Here is a 20,929-nt window from a genome sequence, read left to right on the forward strand (position 1 = left end):
TAACTTTGGAGAGTACATAAAAGTCGGATTAGATGTTGGTTATAGGACTAATGGGGTGTGCAAAATGTAAATAATTATTATAATTCTGAAAGTTTTTCTTGTGAGAGGTATTCTTTCCTCAAAAGTGAGGATTATGAATAAGAGTGCCGTCCTTTCACGTTGAAATAGGTAAAACCGACAAGGGTATTCTCACGATGTGATTTGAGCTTCCCATTAGAACAATTTCACCAAAGCTGAAGTCATTCTTAGCTTTGGTCACGTTAATTTGGATGTTCAAATCTTGGGTTCCTTCTGGAGCAATGTCAAACCAAAGTGGTGACAAGCTAACCACTGTCCCATTTGGTGGCAGCACAGAACACAAGTATGTCTCTGGCCTGAGTCCTACATTCTTGACTGTGCGTTGTACTGATCGAGTTCCCGCCAGTGCTGACACTGTCACTGAAGGGAGGTTCAGGTTGGCAGGGTGGCTAAAGGAGTGGTTGCAGACCTCCCCAAAGAAGTTCTTGATTGTAACTGGATCAATGCCGGGTAAAGAGCACAAGAAACTGATGTAGTCATCATATCCTGCTTCAGAAATATCATAATATCAGATTTGAAGGAAGAAAAATCTTTAAGCAGTACGTTTCCTTTAGTTTTCTCACAACCTGAGGATAAGACTAGACCGGGATCCATGGCACAGGTAGGAGTGACAAGGCCGGCACCAAAGTCGAAAGGAGTGGAAGGATACAAGCTACTGATATCATATCCTTCTGCCATAATACGTTCTCCATTAATATCATATTTGGTAGCAGTGGTCGACATTGCGGATGCTATCATTGATGGAGTCCACAAAGGATTATGTTGTTTGATGAGTGCAGCTATTCCTGCAATATGAGGTGCTGCCATGCTGGTACCGGACAGCAATGCAAAATTGTATCCTAAATAACCAGTCAAATTGGATAAATTCTTATTTCCTATCAGCAAAAGCAAGTGAAGAAAAGGGGGGGGAGTGGAAAAAGAAAGCGAGCGACTACACCGTGAACCATTAAGGTTGCTGCATAATCAACAATTTAGCCATGAAGTTTAAGAAGCAATAGATGTTTGGCATTTGTATTTACCTGTTAGGATGGGATCCAAGACGCTCATGGGGCTCCAAGCTGCCCAAACTTGGTGACCTGGAGCAAGAATATCGGGCTTAAGAACATCAGCAGGAGTTTTGTTAATGTCAATCAAATCCGGCCCCCTTGAAGAGAATCTACTAACGACAGGCGCCTTCTTCTTGAAAGAAGCAACTCTACCATCTACTATAGACGCTCTAGCTCCAAACTTGACAAATCCTCTCTCATCCCTGTGTGTTTGTTGCTCATAGTATTGTGATATAATCTACAAAACAAAAGCATCATGTAATATTCTTAAAAGATTGTGGAGTAGTACTGCTGCTGCTGAATTAATCACTTTGTTATCAATATTATCTGTTATTACCTGGGCATCGGCAATAGAGGGGATCATAATTCCCGGAACAGCAAAGGGAATGGGTTCTGCAATGAAATCACCATAGCTTGGGTTTGCAGCTAGAATAAAACCCATGAATCCTAGCGTTCTTGCAGTGTTGATGATGGCAGTGAGAGTGGAGATCTCGTTGAAGAAGCCGGCTGAGAAGGTGCATATGACGACCCTACCTTGCACTATTTTTCGATCCAATGCTTCAGGATATTGGCACTCTTCAACATACGGTGGAGTTCTTGGAAACCTACCATTTATCTTAACTGCATCCTTAGCCAAAACTAGCTTATATTTAAATAATCCTCCCCCAAAAGTCGGTCCTAAGTAAAGGAAGAATATATAGATATAGATACATACATTATCAATTACAGGAATAGATGTAGAATGATTTTGATTTGGTTAAGTTTTGGTAATTTTGGAAACTAGCTAGAAGAGAATACCTGATAATCCCACCCCACCAACTTTTTGGCCATTTCCAAGGAGAAGAGAACTGGGGTAAGTTCTGTCTGTGCCAGAAGCAGCAACTCCGACAGCCCAAGGGCTATAAGATATTACCGTAGAAGGATCCGGGCCACGATTACCTGCTGCTTGCACCACAAAAACTCCAGCTCGTCGTGCAAACAACAAGAAAATATCTAACACGTTTAAGAAGGTGGGTGTAACTTCTGGTGTTTCATCTGGTCCAACAGAGAGTGTTAAGATATCCACTCCATCTTGTGTTGCCTAGATTGTTAATTACCAGATTATAATTAGATTCATCAACGAGAAAATATATATATATATATATATACTCGAAACATAGAAAGTTCAATACTTGCATGCGTGCTTGCATGCATTATATTCCTTTACACAAAGAATGATAGTTGCAGAAGAGACACGATATTAGTTTATATTCCATCAAAACTGGCTTCTTTTAATGTTAGTTTATCTGCATGGTGAACTTGAAATGCGAAGCAGTCTTACTTGATCAATTGCTAATACCACATCAGTTAAAGTTGCCACTGTTGGATAGACAGCCTTATAAACAGCAATTCTGTGTTAAAAAAAAAAATAATAATAAATAAATAGATTGACATTTCTCGGCCCTGGCCTGCAAATCCTATATAATAGACATCAATGGATGTCGCATACCGTGCGCGTGGTGCCATTCCACTAGCTCGCCCATAAAAGAAGTCATTCACAACAACTGGTACTCCGGAATTTCCCGCAGCAATTGATGCCACATGACTGAACAAAGGATATAGATTCTAGTCAATATAGCGAATCTATCGATCAACAATCATCTGTAAGTGAAATGCATTGCAAATAAAGCTCAAAGCATCGCCATCCTTTGCTCATGATCGAGCATGCATGTCGAACAACGTCAACATGCATCCCCCATCCTACCAATGGACTATTCTTCATGCATCCCCAACGTCAACATGCATCAATTTCCCGCAGCAATGATGATATTCTCCATCATTTTGAGCATCATCATCATTTTATCACATGAGTAATGCTATGTATAAGTTCCAAATATACAAGCTCCATGCAGCCCTTTGTAAAAAAGAACCCCAAAAGAAAAATGTGTGTTTTTTTTTTTTCTAACATTTTTACGATGGGTCCGCTTGTTTTACAAGAGCTTCCTCATGAGGACTTATATATTTAGGGCTAATCATTATTCATTTGGTATATAGATATACGTTTCTCAAAAGCATGATAACTTTATATATACCTTCCATGTCCAACTGCATCAAAGGGTGAGAGAAAGTCCACGGATGTATTAAGAGTGGCAATCGCTTCAGCCCCTGCTGAGAAGAACTTTGCCGAAACTATTTTTCCGTTACAAGAACTAGCTGGGAATCGAGGACCCGTTTCACAAGCACCCGAAAAGCCCGAAATATTGGATTTAAAAGGACTCAAAGGATCATTGAGGAAGCTCGGGTGGAAAGGGTTGATGCCTGTGTCCACGAAACCAATCACAATCCCTTCGCCTGCATTTCTGTCTCCTCCTTCCTGTGTCCACACTTCTGGTAAACCTAGGAATTGGGGAGTATATGTCGTCATCAACTTGGCTCCTCTATCTCTCTCCATCAACTTCACCCCTGGAGCATTTTTCAGTTTTCTAGCCTGAACATTATATATGAACATTGACCAATTCATACAAATACCATAAGAAATTAATGCAGTGAACAAGTGTGAGAGCACCTGGGAAGGGGTGGTGTGGACAGCAAAGCCATTAACGATGTGTTTGAAGCTACAGAGCCTTTTGTAACTTCCAGTCTCTAGAGTGCTCAGCAAAAGTTGGTCATGAGAATCCACCAAGTGTTTTTCATGAGTCTTGGAAACTTCACTATCCATCCATGCAAATTAGGAACTATAATGGTTCAGCTATTAATGAGCTAATATCAACACAAAACAAGGCGAGGATGATCATTTAAAAGAGAAGAAGAAGAAGAAGAAGAAGAAGAAGAAGATCAATTTAGACTGCTTATATGAAGATCTTTATAAGCATCTGTTCCCTAGCACTATTTCTCGTCTTTCATATATGTTTATTCATACTCACACTAGTATATACCGATATTTTTTGGCAAGAAATTATTGACGACTTGATATATAGTACCATTGACTAGGAATTAAACAAGTGTTTGACCTGAACCTGTTTGGCTCAAGTGTTCTTGCATCTTCACGAAATGAAGAACCTGTATGGAATGCAACGGGGTCTCCTTCCATCAAAACCAAGTAAATTGCTCGCTCTTCTGAAATGCAGATTACGAAGTTTACATGAAGGAGAAGTGCCATGATAAACTGTAACCGAACTATTTTATCAATCTCTCGTCCCATGCTTACAGCTAGCAGAGGAATACTAGTTTAGGGTGATGTACAGTTTAAAATGGGACTGGTGATGAAGATCAAGAAAGCTGTTCAACCCTTTAAAGCACGCAAAAAATAAGTGACTGGCCACATTGTTAATGTGAATAAAGCAACTTGTAATAAGAGAGTTATAAGATAAGTGATTAGCCAAATTGGAGCCAACCGTTACTGTTCTCTTCTGCTTAGTTTAAACGTTCGGTGTATATGCACGTTGTCCTAGCTTGCCATTTCACGCTAAACAACCTCGACTGCAGATTTTTTGTTTCTGTTTTTGGGTTGTTCTTGTTCGGATTTCTCGTGTTTTAACTTCAATTCATTTTTTACTTCGCTAGGTGCAATTGGCATACAAATTTGCTTTCATAGAATGCCTCTAATTCCCCTTCCCTCACAATCCTCACGAAGAATTTTGACCATATTTTACTAAAAAGAACTGCTCCATACACAAAGAGATTACATAAAAGTAAACTCACAAATTTATGTGATTTCACATGATACATTAGATCTACTTTATATTAAAAGTAAATTTATAATCTGATGTACCACACGCATGCATCTTATCATATTTGAAAATAAGAAATATTTAGATGATATCAATTTGAAAACATAAATGACTAATTATAAAATTCCAGTGTCATGATATCTACATTCAAGCAAGGGATTTCTTACTACCAGTCCAACTATTTTTCAAAAAAGACTAGAAAACTCGGATGCTTTAAATTTGTATCTAGCATTTGACGACTCAAATTCCTACAAAAATACCATGTATTTCTAATTCTGACCGTTGTGCATCATTTTGAAGCCAACCAGACAAGTTTGAACTAGAAATCATGACTAAAAAGTGACTACCTTGCCTAGTCTCTGAAGTTTGAACCACCTTTTAATTTCTGGTAATCATGATGAAGAATAGCCTAAATTCAACTGCAAAATTCTAAGCTGAAAAAACAAATGTCAATACACAACAAAAATCAACACGTCCGTCCAGCCATGCATGATTGCATGTACATACTTTGATAGAAGCAAAACACATTTATGTTTTGGATTCCTTTTCTTCTACAGGAGAAATATAATTCCTATTCTCAGGGAACAGCGGGCGAGCTCAAAGAGTGTATAGTACTTTAACGGTTAATTGGAGTGTGCATCCTCTCAACAATTTTGTTTACAGCATCACGGGACATCACCAATGTGTCATGAAGCAGGATGCTGTAGACATTCAAACCCTGCAAAATCACGGGCAGCAAAGCATCAGCAGTGGCAAGGAAACCAACGTCCTAAGAGGTATTAGTTGTTTGCTTTCAGAAAATCTTTTCATTTCATCTCATCTCATTATTACAACTTTTTCAAATTCCATACAAAATAATATAAACAATTCAACTTTTTCAAATCCCAAAACAAAAAAATAATATTAAACAAATATATTACAATAATATTTTATTTTCAACTTTTATCTCAATTAATCTCATCTCATTTCATTAGCAAAAACAAATGAGGCATGGCACCTTAGTCATGGGAAACTATATAGCCACACATTTCGATACTAGAATATGCGTGATAATATTTTTTCATCTAGGTAAATTGACCAAACCACCCCATTTTTTTTTCTTTTTTTCTTTTTTTGTGTTTTTTTTGGTGTGGGGGGGGGGGGGGGGGGGGGGGGGTGATAATCGAACATCTTGGAAAAATGAAAAAATTTGCCACAGTTGTAACCAATTCCATTGCCTAAAGAAAATGAAGCCCATTGCAGCTAGGAACCGGCCCATGCTTCTTATCCCTATCTCTAGTTAGGCCAACAATATTATTGATTTTCTTCCAATTGATTCACAGCAAGGAACAAAGTCCAGAACAGCAACTTACAATCGATGGCAGTACATTTACATAATGTAGATTTTGGGTGGCCAACTTCAGCTTTTCACCTATCGGGCAACCATCCACCAGCAAAAGTTTCTTGGTGTTCTCCATTTGCTTGAAGTAGTTCACCAAATTTTTAGTCTTGTGTGTAGGAACCTCCAAATCGTCAAATACTAGAAGCTGTTCATTTGCCAACTTCCCCAAGTTATGCTTCATAAATCATATAGAAAATAAAAATTCAAATACTCAATTAATGAAAGAACGTGCAGAATCTTGCCTTTCCTTCTGCTGCACGTGCTGTCAAAGCAATCTTCAGCCCTAGACGCCGAACCTTCTTATTCAGCTTGATAGCATGACTTCGTGGCTTAGGACCATGCATAGTAGCACCGCCCCTAAACTGTTACATGCCCATTGTATTGAATAAGGTCCATTGAAAAGAACCTTGATCACAAAATAACACTGGGAAACTTATAATTCATAAGCAGAGGACAGAAAGTATGATAGTGGTTATTTCTTATAAAAAAAAAAAAAAATCATTTTTTTTTATCAGTTTCTTATAAAAAAATTCATAAGCAAAGTAAATTACCTGGGGTCCACGCAATGTTCCATGCCTTGCTCGACCAGTACCCTTCTGCCGCCAAGGCTTTCTCCCGGTGCCACTAACCTCACTAATGGTTTTTGTGGAATGTGTGCCCTGCAGGCCACTCAATCAGCAATAAACCTTACTGATATCCACATCCACTCCATCCCCATGAGTCATAGGAGAGGTAAATAACATCTTTTCACTTTTTGGCTAGATTTTGGAGCAACTATATACAATATGACAGCTGAGAAAACTTGCATAGATATTATTAATATTTCCAAAGAAAAAAAAGCAGGTGAGAAAAAGGCTTGATATCATAGAAATGCTTATTCAGAACAGACTTTTCCTCCCTTCCCACCCCAATCCTAGCAAAACTAAATCAAATACTGCACTTAAAATGAGAATCAAAACTGGAACTCAATAGTTGCAACAGTTCCAAGACAGAATGCAGCCAGACGATGCCTCAGACTTGATAAGGGCATCACTATAACCATGGATGGTTATTGATTTGTTTTCTTCCAAATACGCAAGCACTTACAATTTTTATGTAATACAATTAGTGCCATAATAACCACATGCCACCAAGACTAAAAAATAATTATCAATAAGTACCTGTTGTCGTTTTGCAAGCTGCCATCGAACAACACGATGAACAATATCCTTCCTAACGGGCACGTCAAAAACATCACCAGCCAAAACCATGAAACCCTTGTCTTCGTTGTGAAAATTTGTTACTGGAATTACCAGGTCCTGATAAAGTCCTACAGCACGTTACATTATGTCATGAACACATGCTCAAAAATACAGTATGCTTCTCCTATGAAACATGGTACCTGTAAAGTCATGCATGAAATTTTAGGTTCTTCCTCGTACCTATAGAACGCTCAGCCATTGCTAGAGGCTTCAGGGACAATAAATGAGAGGGAAAAGCTCCTTCACCCGATTCAGGAGTCAGAATGGATGTTGAAAGCCATCTATTAGCAGGGACAGATGATCCACCCTACGATAATACATACAATATAGACTCGTGACTAAATCGCCAAAAGTACAACAAGCCAGTGAAACCAAACAAATTGACGTGTTGAATATACAATTGCTGTGTCTACATATCAGAATGGCTTTTTACAGAAAGATTGAGGAAGAAAATATAATAAGCATGCACCTTGAAAAGACCAAAGGATCCTGGAGAAAATATATTATCCCCATGAAGATGGCCGCAAAAGTCTGTCAAAAACAGGGGGAAAATGGACAAATAAAGATCTACACAGCCGCAAAAGCATCCAACTTTACAATCTAACGATATAACAGATACATATATCCCTTACCATAATAAGGACGAAACGATCGAAACGTGATCGTTGGAGAATCACACCGGCCAAATGCATATAAGGGCCCATAAAAGGAACGTAAAAGCCTTCTCGATATTGACACCGCCATATGCTCAAACGAACTAGCAAAGACTCTCGAAGTTAATCCAACCAAAGTAAACCAATCAACCTGTTCATCTACACTCCCATAGATTAGTTTTCCTTCAGACTCTCTGTAAAGCACACATTCTAAAACCTTGGTTAAAAAAGATCTTTCTTGATGCGGAATCCTAAATATGCAGCTAATGTGCATTGCGGCGTGGCCTACACCCGGAAACTCTTTTAAGAGGATTGATTGGAATATTATTTCACAGTGGGAATTGTATTCTCTAAAGTCTGGGAATTAAGAAGCAGTGTTTATAGCTCTCTATTACTGACCATTTAGATTGATTTCGAGGTGTTTGCCAAAATTCCGTACAGAAACTGAAACGACAAAATAAAATAGCAAAAATATTGGCCATCAAAAGAAACGAAAACTAGAACAAAAATATATATATACCTTTTCAACTTCGCTGCAGAAATATTTCCGAATAAATTCGTCTGTATATTGATGGCCGGCAATGCGCTGCCGGAGAGTGCGTCGGATGGAAGGAGGCAAACCAAAGAAAGGGACTTGCTACGCAAAAATGAAAACCCAGTTAGCACATGGAATGAGGGAGTAGTAGTTGGGGCCTCGGTGCGTGAAGCCCATTTCACTTGCATTAAGGGCTTTGACTAAGCCGAGAAAGCCCAAGTACATTTTCCATTCCATCGCCAACAAATTATTATATATTTTCAAAGTACAAATATGCGATATTTTTATTCTAACATAAATAAAAAGAAAATACTTTAGTCACAAAAAGATTATATAAAAGTAAAACTATAAATTTATGTAACTTGATATGATATGTCAGATTGTAAAACTATTTTTATTATAAAATAGATTTAATAAATTTCACGAAATTAAATTTATTTATAAGTTTATTTTGTATAATTATAGCAGTTTTCAAATCAAATTCTATCACGTGACCAATATGGGTGGTATGTTTTCTAACCGACTTATAAATAGAATAAGTCATCACAACATAACCTATCACTAATGACATAACATCTTACCTTAAGATAATATGATTCCAATACAAACTAATAATCGAATAAGTTATATGATAATATATTATGGTGATATACATTGCCTTATATTTTGTTAATAGGTTATACGCTCACCCAATACCTCTAAAACCCATGGTCTCACCCAACCTTCACCTAGTTCTCATGGTAGACGAAGTTCATTTGAATCAAGACTGATTGGCCAACTAAAATATGTTTTTGTTCCAAAACTGCTACCGTTGTATCAATTTCTTTCGGTTGATAATAAAGGATTTTTTCTTTGCATTGTTGATGGTTTTAGTGAAGAGCTTTTCAACTAATCATCTTTACACCATACATTACACATTATTTTTTATTTTATTTTATTTTTTGCTTAACTAAAAGAATTTTTGTACTCATCAACTACACACCGCATATTTAATAAAGAAAAAATAAAATAAAAATAAATAAATTCATGTGTGATGAATAATAATATAAAGACAATAAGTAAAATTTTTCTTTAGCGAATGCCCATGATTTCAATCATTTCCTTGTCTCATTTTCACGTCCCTCCTACTGGATCCAGATATTTTTGAGTCTCCGCACGTCTTTCCTACTCCCGGGTACTGTCGTCCAATCTTTCCTTGCAACCTTTTCAACCTCTAATGATAGATCGGTTCCTTCAATTGCAACTTCGGCCAATACAGTCCGATCCCTACCTCTTTCGTTGCTTCTCCATCTCTGCCACATGCATTTATGCAAGCAGAAGTACCTGTTGATCCCTTGTCCATTACTTCTTCGAATTGTGCTCCTCCTCCAGTACCCACTGCTCTCATCACTAGCTACCTTTCTTGCATCATCTGATATGGAGCACACCTCGGCCTTTGCCTCCATAGTCAAGCATGCTGGATGTGAAGAACAATCATGGATGAGGAGTTTGATATGCGGGACTCTTCGGAATGGCACCTGGACCTTTGTTCATCCTAAACCATCTACGAATTTAAGTGGGTTTCTCGTACGTATTAACAAGGCTGAAGGTAGGCAGATGGTAGTGTTGATGGGTGGCTACAAAGCACTCCTAGTTCATAAAGGCATTCGTCAGCGACTAGGGATGGTTTTGGAGAGACACTTTATAGTCTTGTTGTTAAACCGACTTCCATAGAACTCTACTCTCACTCACCATTTCTGCATGTCGGTGTATGAGACGGATAGATGTGAGCTGGGCTGTAAGAAAAAATCGAAAAATCAATCGAACTGAACAATTAAGTCCAATCGGTTTCGGTTTCCAGGAATCAAAACTTATTAAAAACCAATTTGGTTTCAATTTTCATAATTTGAACCCAACTGAAATATATATTTTTAATTTTTATATTATATTATATATATACACTAGTAGAAGAAACGTCCTTTGGACATTTACCTAGTTGAGAGAAAATAACCTGATAATATATATAAACTATATACATGACAAAATAAAATCATCTATAGATAATATTCATAGCATATCAACTATGCATCTCAAAATAAGTTAATATACACATCAATCATAGTAATATAGATGGCAAAATAAAACAAAATAATCATATATGTTAACTATGAATCTCAAAATACAAGAATGTATAAAAAAAATGAATGTCAAAATTAAAGAATATACGCATCCATTATAATAATATACTTGAACAAAACGACCTTGAGTATATTTGTTTAGCAACAATATCCTACATCAATAATACTATAAAATACTTATTATGCGTTCACCATATAGTAAACACAATATAATTCTCTACATGTGATACATAATTCCATTTAGGAAGGAAAAATCAATCTCTAAGAGTAACAGATCAGAAAGTCCAATCAAAATTTTAAGTTCAATAAAAATTTATGTACTTTAAATTAAAACATGTTGTAAAATAACATTGTAAGATTGTATGACCACCTTGAGCTAGCCGTCAAATGCACAGTGCATAGTGCCAGCATAGTACTGCATAGTAACTGGCATAGTAAATGGCCGACATCGCACAATGTGCATAGTGCCAGCATAGTATTGCATAGTAACTGGCATAGTAAATGGCCGACATCGCACAGTGCGCATAGTGCCAGCATAGTACTGCATAGTAACTGGCATAGTAAATGGCCGACATCGCATAGTGTGCATAGTGCCAGCATAGTACTGCATAGTAACTGGCATAGTAAATAGCCATAGTAACTGGCATAGTACATATGCACAGTACCAGCATAGTACTGCATAGTAACTGGCATAGTTCCCTTTGTACGCCTATATATATCGTTGAATTCTTTAAGAAATTCATAAGTTTCATAACTTCTCTGAGTTCTATCTCTCTCTCTCTCTCTCCTTTCGATAGTATTATAACACGTTATCAGCACGAGAGTTCTGACGATCTTGAAGCTAATAGTCCTCTACTTCAAGTAAGTCTTTCAATATATTTTTTTGTAGTTTTCAAAATGAATATGAAATATTAAACATACTTATGTTCCTGATTTATATATGTAGAAAATGTCAAATCTTACAAAATTGGAATTCGTTGCTCTTGACATTTCTGGGAAAAATTATTTATCTTGGATCCTTGATGCTGAGATACATCTGGATGTAATGAACCTGGGAGATACAATTAAAGAAGGAAATCAAGGGTCCCTGCAGGACCGTGCTAAGGCAATGATTTTCCTTCGGCACCATCTTCATGAAGAATTAAAAACTGAGTATCTAACGGTGAAAGATCCACTTATTTTGTGGAATGATTTAAGGGAGAGATATGAACACCAGAAAACTGTAATCCTCCCAAAAGCTCGTCATGATTGGATGCACCTGAGGTTGCAAGACTTCAAGAGTGTTAGTGAGTATAACTCTGCACTCTTTAAAATTAGCTCGCTATTGAAATTATGTGGTGAAAAAGTCACTGATGATGACTTGTTAGAGAAGACATATACTACTTTTCATGCCTCGAATGTGCTCCTGCAGCAGCAGTATCGAGAGCGAAAGTTCAAGAAATATTCTGAACTTATATCTTGTCTTCTATTAGTTGAGCAAAATAATGAGCTTTTATTAAGAAATCACCAGTCACGTCCTACTGGTTCTATATCATTCCCTGAAGTGAATGGTACTAGATTTACATCATTCCCAGAAGTGAATGTTGCATCTTTTCAAAGAAAAAGAGGGCGTGGACGTGGTAAGAAAAACTATAGAAGTGGAGGTCCTAGAAGTGACCACACTAAAAGGGAAAATAATAGATATACACCATACCACCAGAAGTGGTACAACTCAGAAAAGGGCAAAGGTCCTCAAAATAAATTTGTAAAGAAATATGAAGATGAATGCCATAGATGTGGTATGACTGGACATTGGTCTCGTACCTGTCGTACAGCTAAACACTTGGTTGACTTATACCAATCTTCCATAAAAGAAAAAACAAAGAAATTTGAAACAAATTTTGCTGAACCATCATATGCTTTAAATTCTATAGATGGAGAAGATATTACAAGTCTTGATGTTTCTGATTTCTTTGAGGATTCTAGTGGTAGAGTTGATCATGGAAGTGTTCCTTTTTAATTAATGTATTTCCTTTATATTATTGTAAAATATTTTTATTTTGTAATGTTTTTCTTTTAGTAATGAAAGTTTTATATATTTTGTAGAATCATGAGTCTTATTGATGAACTTTCTATCTCCGAGATGAATAATAAAGATGTATGTCTGGCTGACAGTGCTACAACTCACACAATTCTTAAGGATAAAAAATATTTTCAAAATCTAACATTGAGTAAAGCCTATGTTCATACCATCTCCGGTTCATCGAATCTAATTGAAGGCTCCGGAAGAGCTTATATTGTGCTGCCTAATGGCACCAAATTTTGCATTAATGATGCTCTATTTTCTTCACAATCCAGAAGAAATTTATTAAGTTTTAAAGATATACGTCGTAATGGTTGTCATATTGAAACCATTAACGAAGACGATAAAGAGCATCTTCTCATTACTAAAATAATTTCGAGCCAGAAGCTCGTATTAGAAAAACTGTCTGCCCTCTCATCTGGATTGTATTATACAAAAATGAGAACAATTGAATCACATGTTGTAATGCACCAGAAGTGCATTGATCCCAAAATATTTATGACTTGGCATGATCGCCTTGGACATCCTGGATCAATAATGATGAGACGAATAATTGATAATTCGTATGGGCATCCCCTAAAGAATCAGAAAATTATCTTACCCAATGAATATCCATGCTCTGCATGTTCTCAAGGTAAATTGATTATCAAACCATCTATCTCAAAGGTTGGTTTTGAATCTCCATCTTTTTTACAAAGGATTCATGGAGATATATGTGGGCCTATTCAACCATCAAGTGGACCGTTCAGATATTTTATGGTTTTAATTGATGCATCAAGTCGATGGTCACATGTTTGTTTACTTTCCACTAGAAATGCTGCATTTGCTAAACTTCTTGTACAAATAATTAAGCTACGAGCACAATTCCCTGACTATCCAATTAAAACTATTCGATTGGATAATGCAGGAGAATTTACATCTCAAGCTTTTGATAATTATTGCATGTCAATAGGAATAGATGTTGAACATCCAGTTGCCCACACACATACTCAAAATGGTTTAGCTGAATCATTGATTAAAAGGCTTCAGCTAATCGCTAGACCTTTACTCATGAAATCAAATCTTCCTATTTCTGCTTGGGGACATGCTATAATTCATGCAGCATCATTAATTCGAGTTAGACCATCAGCATATCACAAATATTCACCATTACAGCTTGCATTTGGTCAGCAACCAAATATTTCTCATCTTCGTACTTTTGGATGTACTGTATATGTTCCAATTGAACCTCCACAACGTACAAAGATGGGCCCTCAACGTAGACTTGGGATATATGTTGGGTTTGATTCTCCATCTATTATCAGATACCTTGAGCCTCTTACAGGGGATATGTTTAAGGCACGTTTTGAGGATTGTCATTTTGACGAATCCATTTTTCCAACAATGGGTAATGAGAAGTCGGTGCCTGAAGCACGACAAGAAATTACTTGGGAAAATAAAGCTCTTTCCCAATTTGATCCTCGTACAAAAGAATGTAATCTAGAGGTTCAAAAGATTATTCATTTGCAAAGTGTTGCAAACCAATTACCGGATGCATTTACTGACACTAAAGGTGTGGTAAAATCATATATTCCTGCTGTTAATGTTCCAGCAAGGATTGCAGTCCCTGAAGGACAAATTGCCAAAATAGCAATAGGCGAGTCTAAGATACGCATGAAGCGTGGACGGCCTATTGGTGCTAAGGACAAAATTCCTCGGAAGAGGAAAATACAAAATGAATTTGGTACTCCTGAAGAGTCCATACCAACACAGGCCATAAGAGTAATTAATGCTCATGAAGAGAGTAAATCTCCTGAGAAAGAACCTCCTGAAGAGGTATTTCATGAAATGTCTTCCCTTGAAGAGGGACAGGTACCTGAAAATAACGAGATCTCGATACATTTCATGAATACAGGAGAAATTTTGAATAGAAATAAAACTGTTGTCGACAACATATTTTCATATAAAATGGCTCTTGACATTACCAGAAGTAATGAAGAAATTGAGCCAAGAACTGTCGAAGAATGTCGACGTAGAGATGACTGGCCAAAATGGAAATCAGCTATTGAAGCTGAATTAAACTCGCTAGCAAAGCGAGAGGTCTTTGGACCAATTATACAAACACCAAAGGGTGTAATGCCCGTTGGATATAAATGGGTATTTATACGTAAACGTAATGAAAGTAATGAAATTGTGCGATATAAAGCACGACTTGTTGCACAAGGTTTCCTGCAGAAACCGGGGATTGATTATGAGGAAACATACTCTCCTGTTATGGATGCAATCACATTCAGATATTTGATTAGTTTGGCAGTTATAAAAAGATTGGATATGCAGTTGATGGATGTGGTCACCGCATATTTATATGGATCATTAGATCATGACATATATATGAAAATCCCTGAAGGATATAAAATGCCTGAAGCTTCTAATCTGAGTGCATCCAGAAGTATGTATTCTATTAAGCTTCAAAGATCTTTATATGGGTTAAAACAATCCGGACGCATGTGGTATAAACGCCTTAGCGAATATCTATTGAAAGAAGGATTTGAGAATAATCCAATATGCCCATGTGTTTTTATTAAGAAATCAGACTCCGGATTTGTTATTATTGCGGTTTATGTTGATGATCTAAATCTTGTTGGAACTCCTGAAGAGATCAGAAGAACCGCTACATATTTAAAGAATGAATTTGAAATGAAAGATCTTGGCAAAACGAAATTTTGTCTCGGCCTGCAGCTCGAGCATTTGCCAAATGGAATTCTCATTCATCAGTCAAATTATACAGAGAAAGTCTTGAAACACTTTTACATGGACAAAACTCATCCCCTGAGTACTCCAATGGTTGTTCGATCACTTGATGTGCAGAAGGATCCATTTCGTCCTTGTGAAGACAATGAAGAAATTCTTGGTTCTGAAATACCTTATCTCAGTGCAATTGGAGCCCTGATGTATCTTGCAAATTGCACTCGGCCTGATATTGCATTTTCAGTTAATTTACTTGCAAGATATAGTTCCGCACCAACTCGAAGACATTGGAATGGCATTAAACATATCCTTCGATACCTTTGAGGTACGGTTGATATGGGATTATTTTATCAATATGGTTCAAGTCCACAATTAGTTGGATATGCAGATGCAGGTTATCTTTCAGATCCACACAGAGGTAGATCTCAGACTGGATATGTATTTACTTATGGAAATTCTGCTATATTATGGAGATCTGTCAAACAAACACTATCTGCTACATATTCAAATCACTCAGAGATCATTGCAATTCATGAAACAAGTCGAGAATGCATTTGGCTAAGATCAATGATCCAACATATTCAAGAAAAGTGTGGTCTTCCAATGATTAATGATAGTCCAACAACTTTATACGAAAATAATGCTGCTTGTATTGCTCAAATTAGAGGAGGATATATCAAAGGTGATAGAACCAAACATATTTCACCTAAATTCTTTTATACTCATTGACTCGGTTTCGAATGTGCTTCCAAGTGTAGAAGTGTCAAGTTGTATCAAGGATAAGTCCAGGATCGTATTCCACAGGGACAAAGGGTTATCAAAGCGTATAAGAGATTTGTGAGTAACAAGTGAATCGAGTATGAGAGATGAAAATAAAATTAAAATACAATGCAAAAAGATAATCGAAATTGAAATTAGAGTTTCTAAAAAAACAAATTAACGAACACTTGGGTTGGGTTTGGGACTCTTTATTTTGGATTCTAGATAATTTTCTCGATTAACAACCCAATCAAGGCATTGATAATCGGAAGATAAAAAGGTTAAGCTCAAGTTTTGCAAGATTTTCCTAAGGAATTTTCTATTTTTACTAGCCGAATACACAATAACAAACAAACGAGAGAAGCCTTGATAATTTTCAAGCTTTTGATGTGCCTTACGTCAACAACAAAACAAGAGCAAGAGCTTCAATCTATTTTCAATTTAAATCCAACTAGTAACTTAGTGAAATCAACATTATCAACAAAATATTGCATCGATCTAAAATCCAAAACAAATCACGTCCCATTCCGCAACCCAAGCTTAAGAAATTAGCTACGCATAATATTTCTAGCAATAAAAAGTAATCTAAGTAAACTCATATTAAAAATTAAAGAAATTACTAACATAGAATAAATTTTAAAATGCAAAATAGATGATCTATAAAAAAAAAAAAACAATTCAAACGGTCAAAGCTCAAAGAGATAAAACAAATCAAAACTAACTAAATGAATAAAACTTAAGAAAATTAAATGAAACTTAACGCTGCCCAAAGGAAATGAAAGGAAGAAGAAAAAAAACTCCAACTAAGCTACTGCTGTAGCCGAATAAATAAACTGGAAGAAACAATGAAAACAAAGTTTAGCTACTGCTGTAGCCGAATAAATAAACAAAGAAACAAAGAAAACAAAGTTTAGCTCCTGAACCGTGTGTCCTCTCTTTGTTCTCTAAGGTCTTTTTATAGCCATGTGTCTCAACCACCCAGCTGTCTTCCTTCTCCAATATTGTCCAATTAGGTGGAAAGGCAGCAGCCTTTAATGACTTCCATGTCAAATTCGGTGGAGAGGCAGCCTATTTCTTTAATGTCAATTTCAGTGGAGAGGCAGCAGCTTTGTATGACTTTCAGCTTATTAATTTCCAGCCTCTTTTCACTCACTAGCGTCCTTGTGATGTGCTCCTGCATGTGTGTATTTTTCTTCCATGTGCAGAAGCAAGAAAAGCTTGCCTTCCAGCAACATTTTTTCTGCATTGGTGTGCTGTCCATGTGAGTTTGGTCTGTATGTTTGCATTTTTCTGCACGTCTACATTTGTTGGTCTGCTGCATGGTTGAATTTTCTGCATGTCTACATTTGTTAGTCTGCTGCATGGTTGAATTTTCTGCATGTCTACATTTGTTGGTTCTGCATCTGTTTTTTTCTGCATCTGTTTTTTCTGCATCTGTTTTTCTGCATCTGTTTTTCTGCATGTATTTTTCTGCATGTTGGTCTGAATGGTCTAGTTGCTGCATGTGTTTTCACTTTTCTGCTCTTTTATTATTTTCACAAATGTCCTGCAACAATTATAGAATTTTATGTATAAAATATTAGCATCAACTAGTTTAACATCAAGTACTAAAATTTGATACATAGTTAAGTGCTCAATTCTCATTTGATAAAATAAATCGTTCATTTAAGCAACTTAATTATGCAATTCTAATACTTTATCACACCCCCCAACTAGCTTATTGCTAGGCTCTAGCAAACATAGCGAAAGAATTCATGCAAAGGTGAGATTTCCAACTACAATTTCAAAAGAAGTTTGAGAATCACATGCCATGAAATAGACTTGTTGAGTTTAAGAACACTGGAGATAGATTAATATGAATTTCGTATCAACTAAGAGATTTATACACAATTTAGATAATCAACCAAGGGAATTACATGTAACAAAGCTTGCTTTCTTTCAAGTGCATGGAAATGGGGTTAGAATTCCAAGATCGACTACCAAGAGACATTAACAGTTTCAATCACAACAACCAATCTGAGAAAATCACATGGTCTTACTCTAATTCAAAACCATTGTAGTGGCGGCTTTCACGCTATTACACTTTGAAAGGCGCCTACTTCTTCTTTCTTTTTTTTTTCTTTTTTTTTTTTTTTTGTACGGGCCCCGGTAGTAGGCAGCCTTTTCCACTACACAAATGTAATTTTTATTTTTATTTTTTTTTTTGTTTTTAGATTTCCTAGTGGGGGAATCGGACCTATGAATGTGCGCCTATCCACACTTTCACAAGTCAGCCCTTACCACTAGTCTACCTAAAGGATTTTTTTTTTTTTTTTTTTGGGATCCCTGGCTTGTCCCTTTTCTCATATAATTCATTTCAAATTTCTTCCTAAGCCATTAGGATATGGTTCATTAGAGTCTCAAACAATTGAAGTGTAAATCAACCAACAATGACTCAATGTAGTCTTTCTAGGTCTTCCGGATATGTGTTGTGTGTGTTTTAGCAAAACTTTTAACATCTTTCCCTTGGTTTAACAACTAAATAAAATGGATAAATCCCTCTTTTGACATATACTCCTATTTGCACTACCTTCCACATGTTCCATGACCTCAACAAATCTCTTCTTTTTTTTTTTTTTTTTTTTTTAAATGGACCAAAATATGTCTAAGGCATGCAAACAGAGAAATAAATTCTCTTCCACCCCCCAACTAGATTGTAGCATTGTCCTCAATGATGCAAGAGAAATGAAAGAATTTACACAAAGAGATCAGTTAAGGGGCAAAACAACTTAAAGAAGAACCGAAAATTCAAAGAAAAACTGAAGGAAAGAGGAAAATGAAGTACCTGGATAGCTTTGAAAGGAATGCAACCAAAATAAAAGATAAAAACTGAAGAACAAAAGAAAACAATGAAAAGAAATGGATAGATTAAGATCCATCAATTATGATCAAGCAAATGTAGAGTAGATTCCTCAGGTGCAAAGTTAGAAATAAAAGGCTTGAGCCTTTGACCATTAACCTTAAAAATGTTACCATTGAGAGGATTCATTATCTCTATAGCACCATGAGGAAAAACAGTTTGTACCACATAAGGCCCACTCCATCGAGACCTTAACTTACCAGGGAACAAGTGTAACCGAGAGTTGTACAATAACACTTTTTGATTAGGCTCAAAAGTCTTACGTTGGATGTGTTTGTCATGGAAGTTCTTCATTTTTTCTTTGGACAACTTAGAGTTGTTGTAGGCATCCTTCCTCAACTCATCCAACTCAGACAACTGCAATTTTCTCACACAACCAGCTTTATCAATGTTAAAATTGCATTGCTTAATGGCCCAATACGCTCTATGTTCCAACTCTACAGGCAAATGGCAAGCCTTACCATACACTAGTCTATATGGAGACATGCCCAAAATGGTTTTAAAGGCTGTTCTATAAGCCCACAAGGCATCAGACAATCTCAAAGACCAATCCTTCCTGTTTGGGTTAACTGTTTTTTCAAGAATGTTTTTAATCTCCCTATTTGCTAGTTCAGCTTGTCCATTGGTTTGAGGATGATAGGGAGTAGAGATTTTATGATGGATACCATACTTCTTCATTAAGGCCGAGAAATGCTTGTTACAAAAGTGGGTGCCATTATCACTGATTATGGCTTTAGGCATGCCAAACCTTGCAAAAATGTTTTCTTTCAAAAATTTTAAAACAACTTGATGATCATTAGATTTGCAAGGGACTGCCTCAACCCACTTAGAAACATAGTCAACAGCAAGCAAAATGTATAAATAGCCATAAGAAGAAGGAAATGGTCCCATAAAATCTATCCCCCAACAATCAAAAATTTCAATCACTAGCATGGGTTGCATAGGCATCATATTTCTCCTAGTGATTCCTCCTAATTTCTGACAAGGTTCACAAGTTTTACAAAAACTAAAAGCATCCTTGAACATGGTTGGCCAATAAAATCCGCTTTGAAGAATTTTGGCCACTGTTTTGTGGGCTGAAAAATGCCCACCACAAGCTTCCGTATGGCAAAAATTTAAGACACCAGAAATTTCGTTATTGGGCACACACTTCCTAATGATTTGATCTGAACAATACTTGAAAAGGTAAGGATCATCATAGAAGAACGATCTCACCTCATGCATGAATTTCCGTGTATCTTGAGCGCTCCAATGAGGTGGTGTTTGTCCTGTCACCAAGAAATTTACTATATCAGCAAACCAAGGCAAATTTTCAACTAACATAAGATGTTCATCAGGAAAAGAATCAAGAACAGGTGTCGGTTGTTCAGTTTCAGCAACTGTGAGCCTAGACAGATGGTCGGCTACCACATTCTCTACTCCTTTCTTATCCTTGATGATAATATTGAACTCCTGGAGTAAAAGTATCCATCTAATCAACCTTGGTTTTGCATCTTTCTTTGTCAATAAATACTTGAGAGCTGCGTGGTCAGTGAAGATGACTATAGGAGAACCAAGAATATATGCACGAAACTTCTCTAAAGCAAATACCACAGCAAGTAATTCTTTTTCAGTAGTAGAATAATTTTTTTGAGCAAAATTCAAAGTTTTACTTGCATAGTAAATGACATAGGGAAGTTTGTTCCTACGCTGTCCAAGAACAGCTCCTACAGCAAAATCAC

General features: G+C 36.5%; 2 protein-coding genes across 7 annotated transcripts; both read right to left on the bottom strand.

Annotated features, from left to right (window-relative positions):
* Nucleotides 1-58: 58 nt before the first annotated feature.
* LOC122279198 (subtilisin-like protease SBT2.4) lies at nucleotides 59-4,377 on the bottom strand. Of its 4 annotated transcripts, none has more exons than XM_043089617.1 (10): nucleotides 4,121-4,377; nucleotides 3,670-3,814; nucleotides 3,197-3,591; nucleotides 2,614-2,709; nucleotides 2,446-2,515; nucleotides 1,923-2,205; nucleotides 1,462-1,802; nucleotides 1,098-1,362; nucleotides 645-917; nucleotides 59-564 (listed from the first exon to the last, which is right to left on the bottom strand). In XM_043089617.1, exons 1-10 carry the CDS (start codon nucleotides 4,303-4,305, stop codon nucleotides 155-157), a joined length of 2,463 nt encoding a protein of 820 aa, XP_042945551.1. In that variant the 5' UTR covers nucleotides 4,306-4,377; the 3' UTR covers nucleotides 59-154. The 4 variants fall into 4 exon arrangements, with proteins under 4 accessions (XP_042945551.1, XP_042945550.1, XP_042945552.1 ...); XM_043089616.1 differs by having other exon boundaries at nucleotides 4,115-4,377; XM_043089618.1 differs by having other exon boundaries at nucleotides 3,670-3,863; nucleotides 4,121-4,171.
* An 817-nt stretch (nucleotides 4,378-5,194) lies between these two features.
* LOC122279201 (50S ribosomal protein L4-like) lies at nucleotides 5,195-8,787 on the bottom strand. 3 transcript variants are annotated; one of them, XM_043089621.1, is made up of 9 exons: nucleotides 8,630-8,787; nucleotides 8,089-8,268; nucleotides 7,926-7,987; nucleotides 7,637-7,763; nucleotides 7,376-7,524; nucleotides 6,767-6,874; nucleotides 6,458-6,577; nucleotides 6,187-6,360; nucleotides 5,195-5,552 (listed from the first exon to the last, which is right to left on the bottom strand). In XM_043089621.1, the coding sequence occupies exons 2-9, from the start codon at nucleotides 8,198-8,200 to the stop codon at nucleotides 5,451-5,453; spliced, it is 954 nt and encodes a 317-aa protein (XP_042945555.1). In that variant the 5' UTR covers nucleotides 8,201-8,268; nucleotides 8,630-8,787; the 3' UTR covers nucleotides 5,195-5,450. The 3 variants fall into 3 exon arrangements, with proteins under 3 accessions (XP_042945555.1, XP_042945556.1, XP_042945557.1); XM_043089622.1 differs by having other exon boundaries at nucleotides 8,089-8,303; nucleotides 8,630-8,784; XM_043089623.1 differs by having other exon boundaries at nucleotides 8,089-8,260; nucleotides 8,630-8,759.
* Between the last annotated feature and the right edge of the window lie 12,142 nt (nucleotides 8,788-20,929).

The sequence above is a fragment of the Carya illinoinensis genome, chromosome 10 (assembly GCF_018687715.1).
Source record: "Carya illinoinensis cultivar Pawnee chromosome 10, C.illinoinensisPawnee_v1, whole genome shotgun sequence".
NCBI classification, from domain to species: domain Eukaryota; kingdom Viridiplantae; phylum Streptophyta; class Magnoliopsida; order Fagales; family Juglandaceae; genus Carya; species Carya illinoinensis.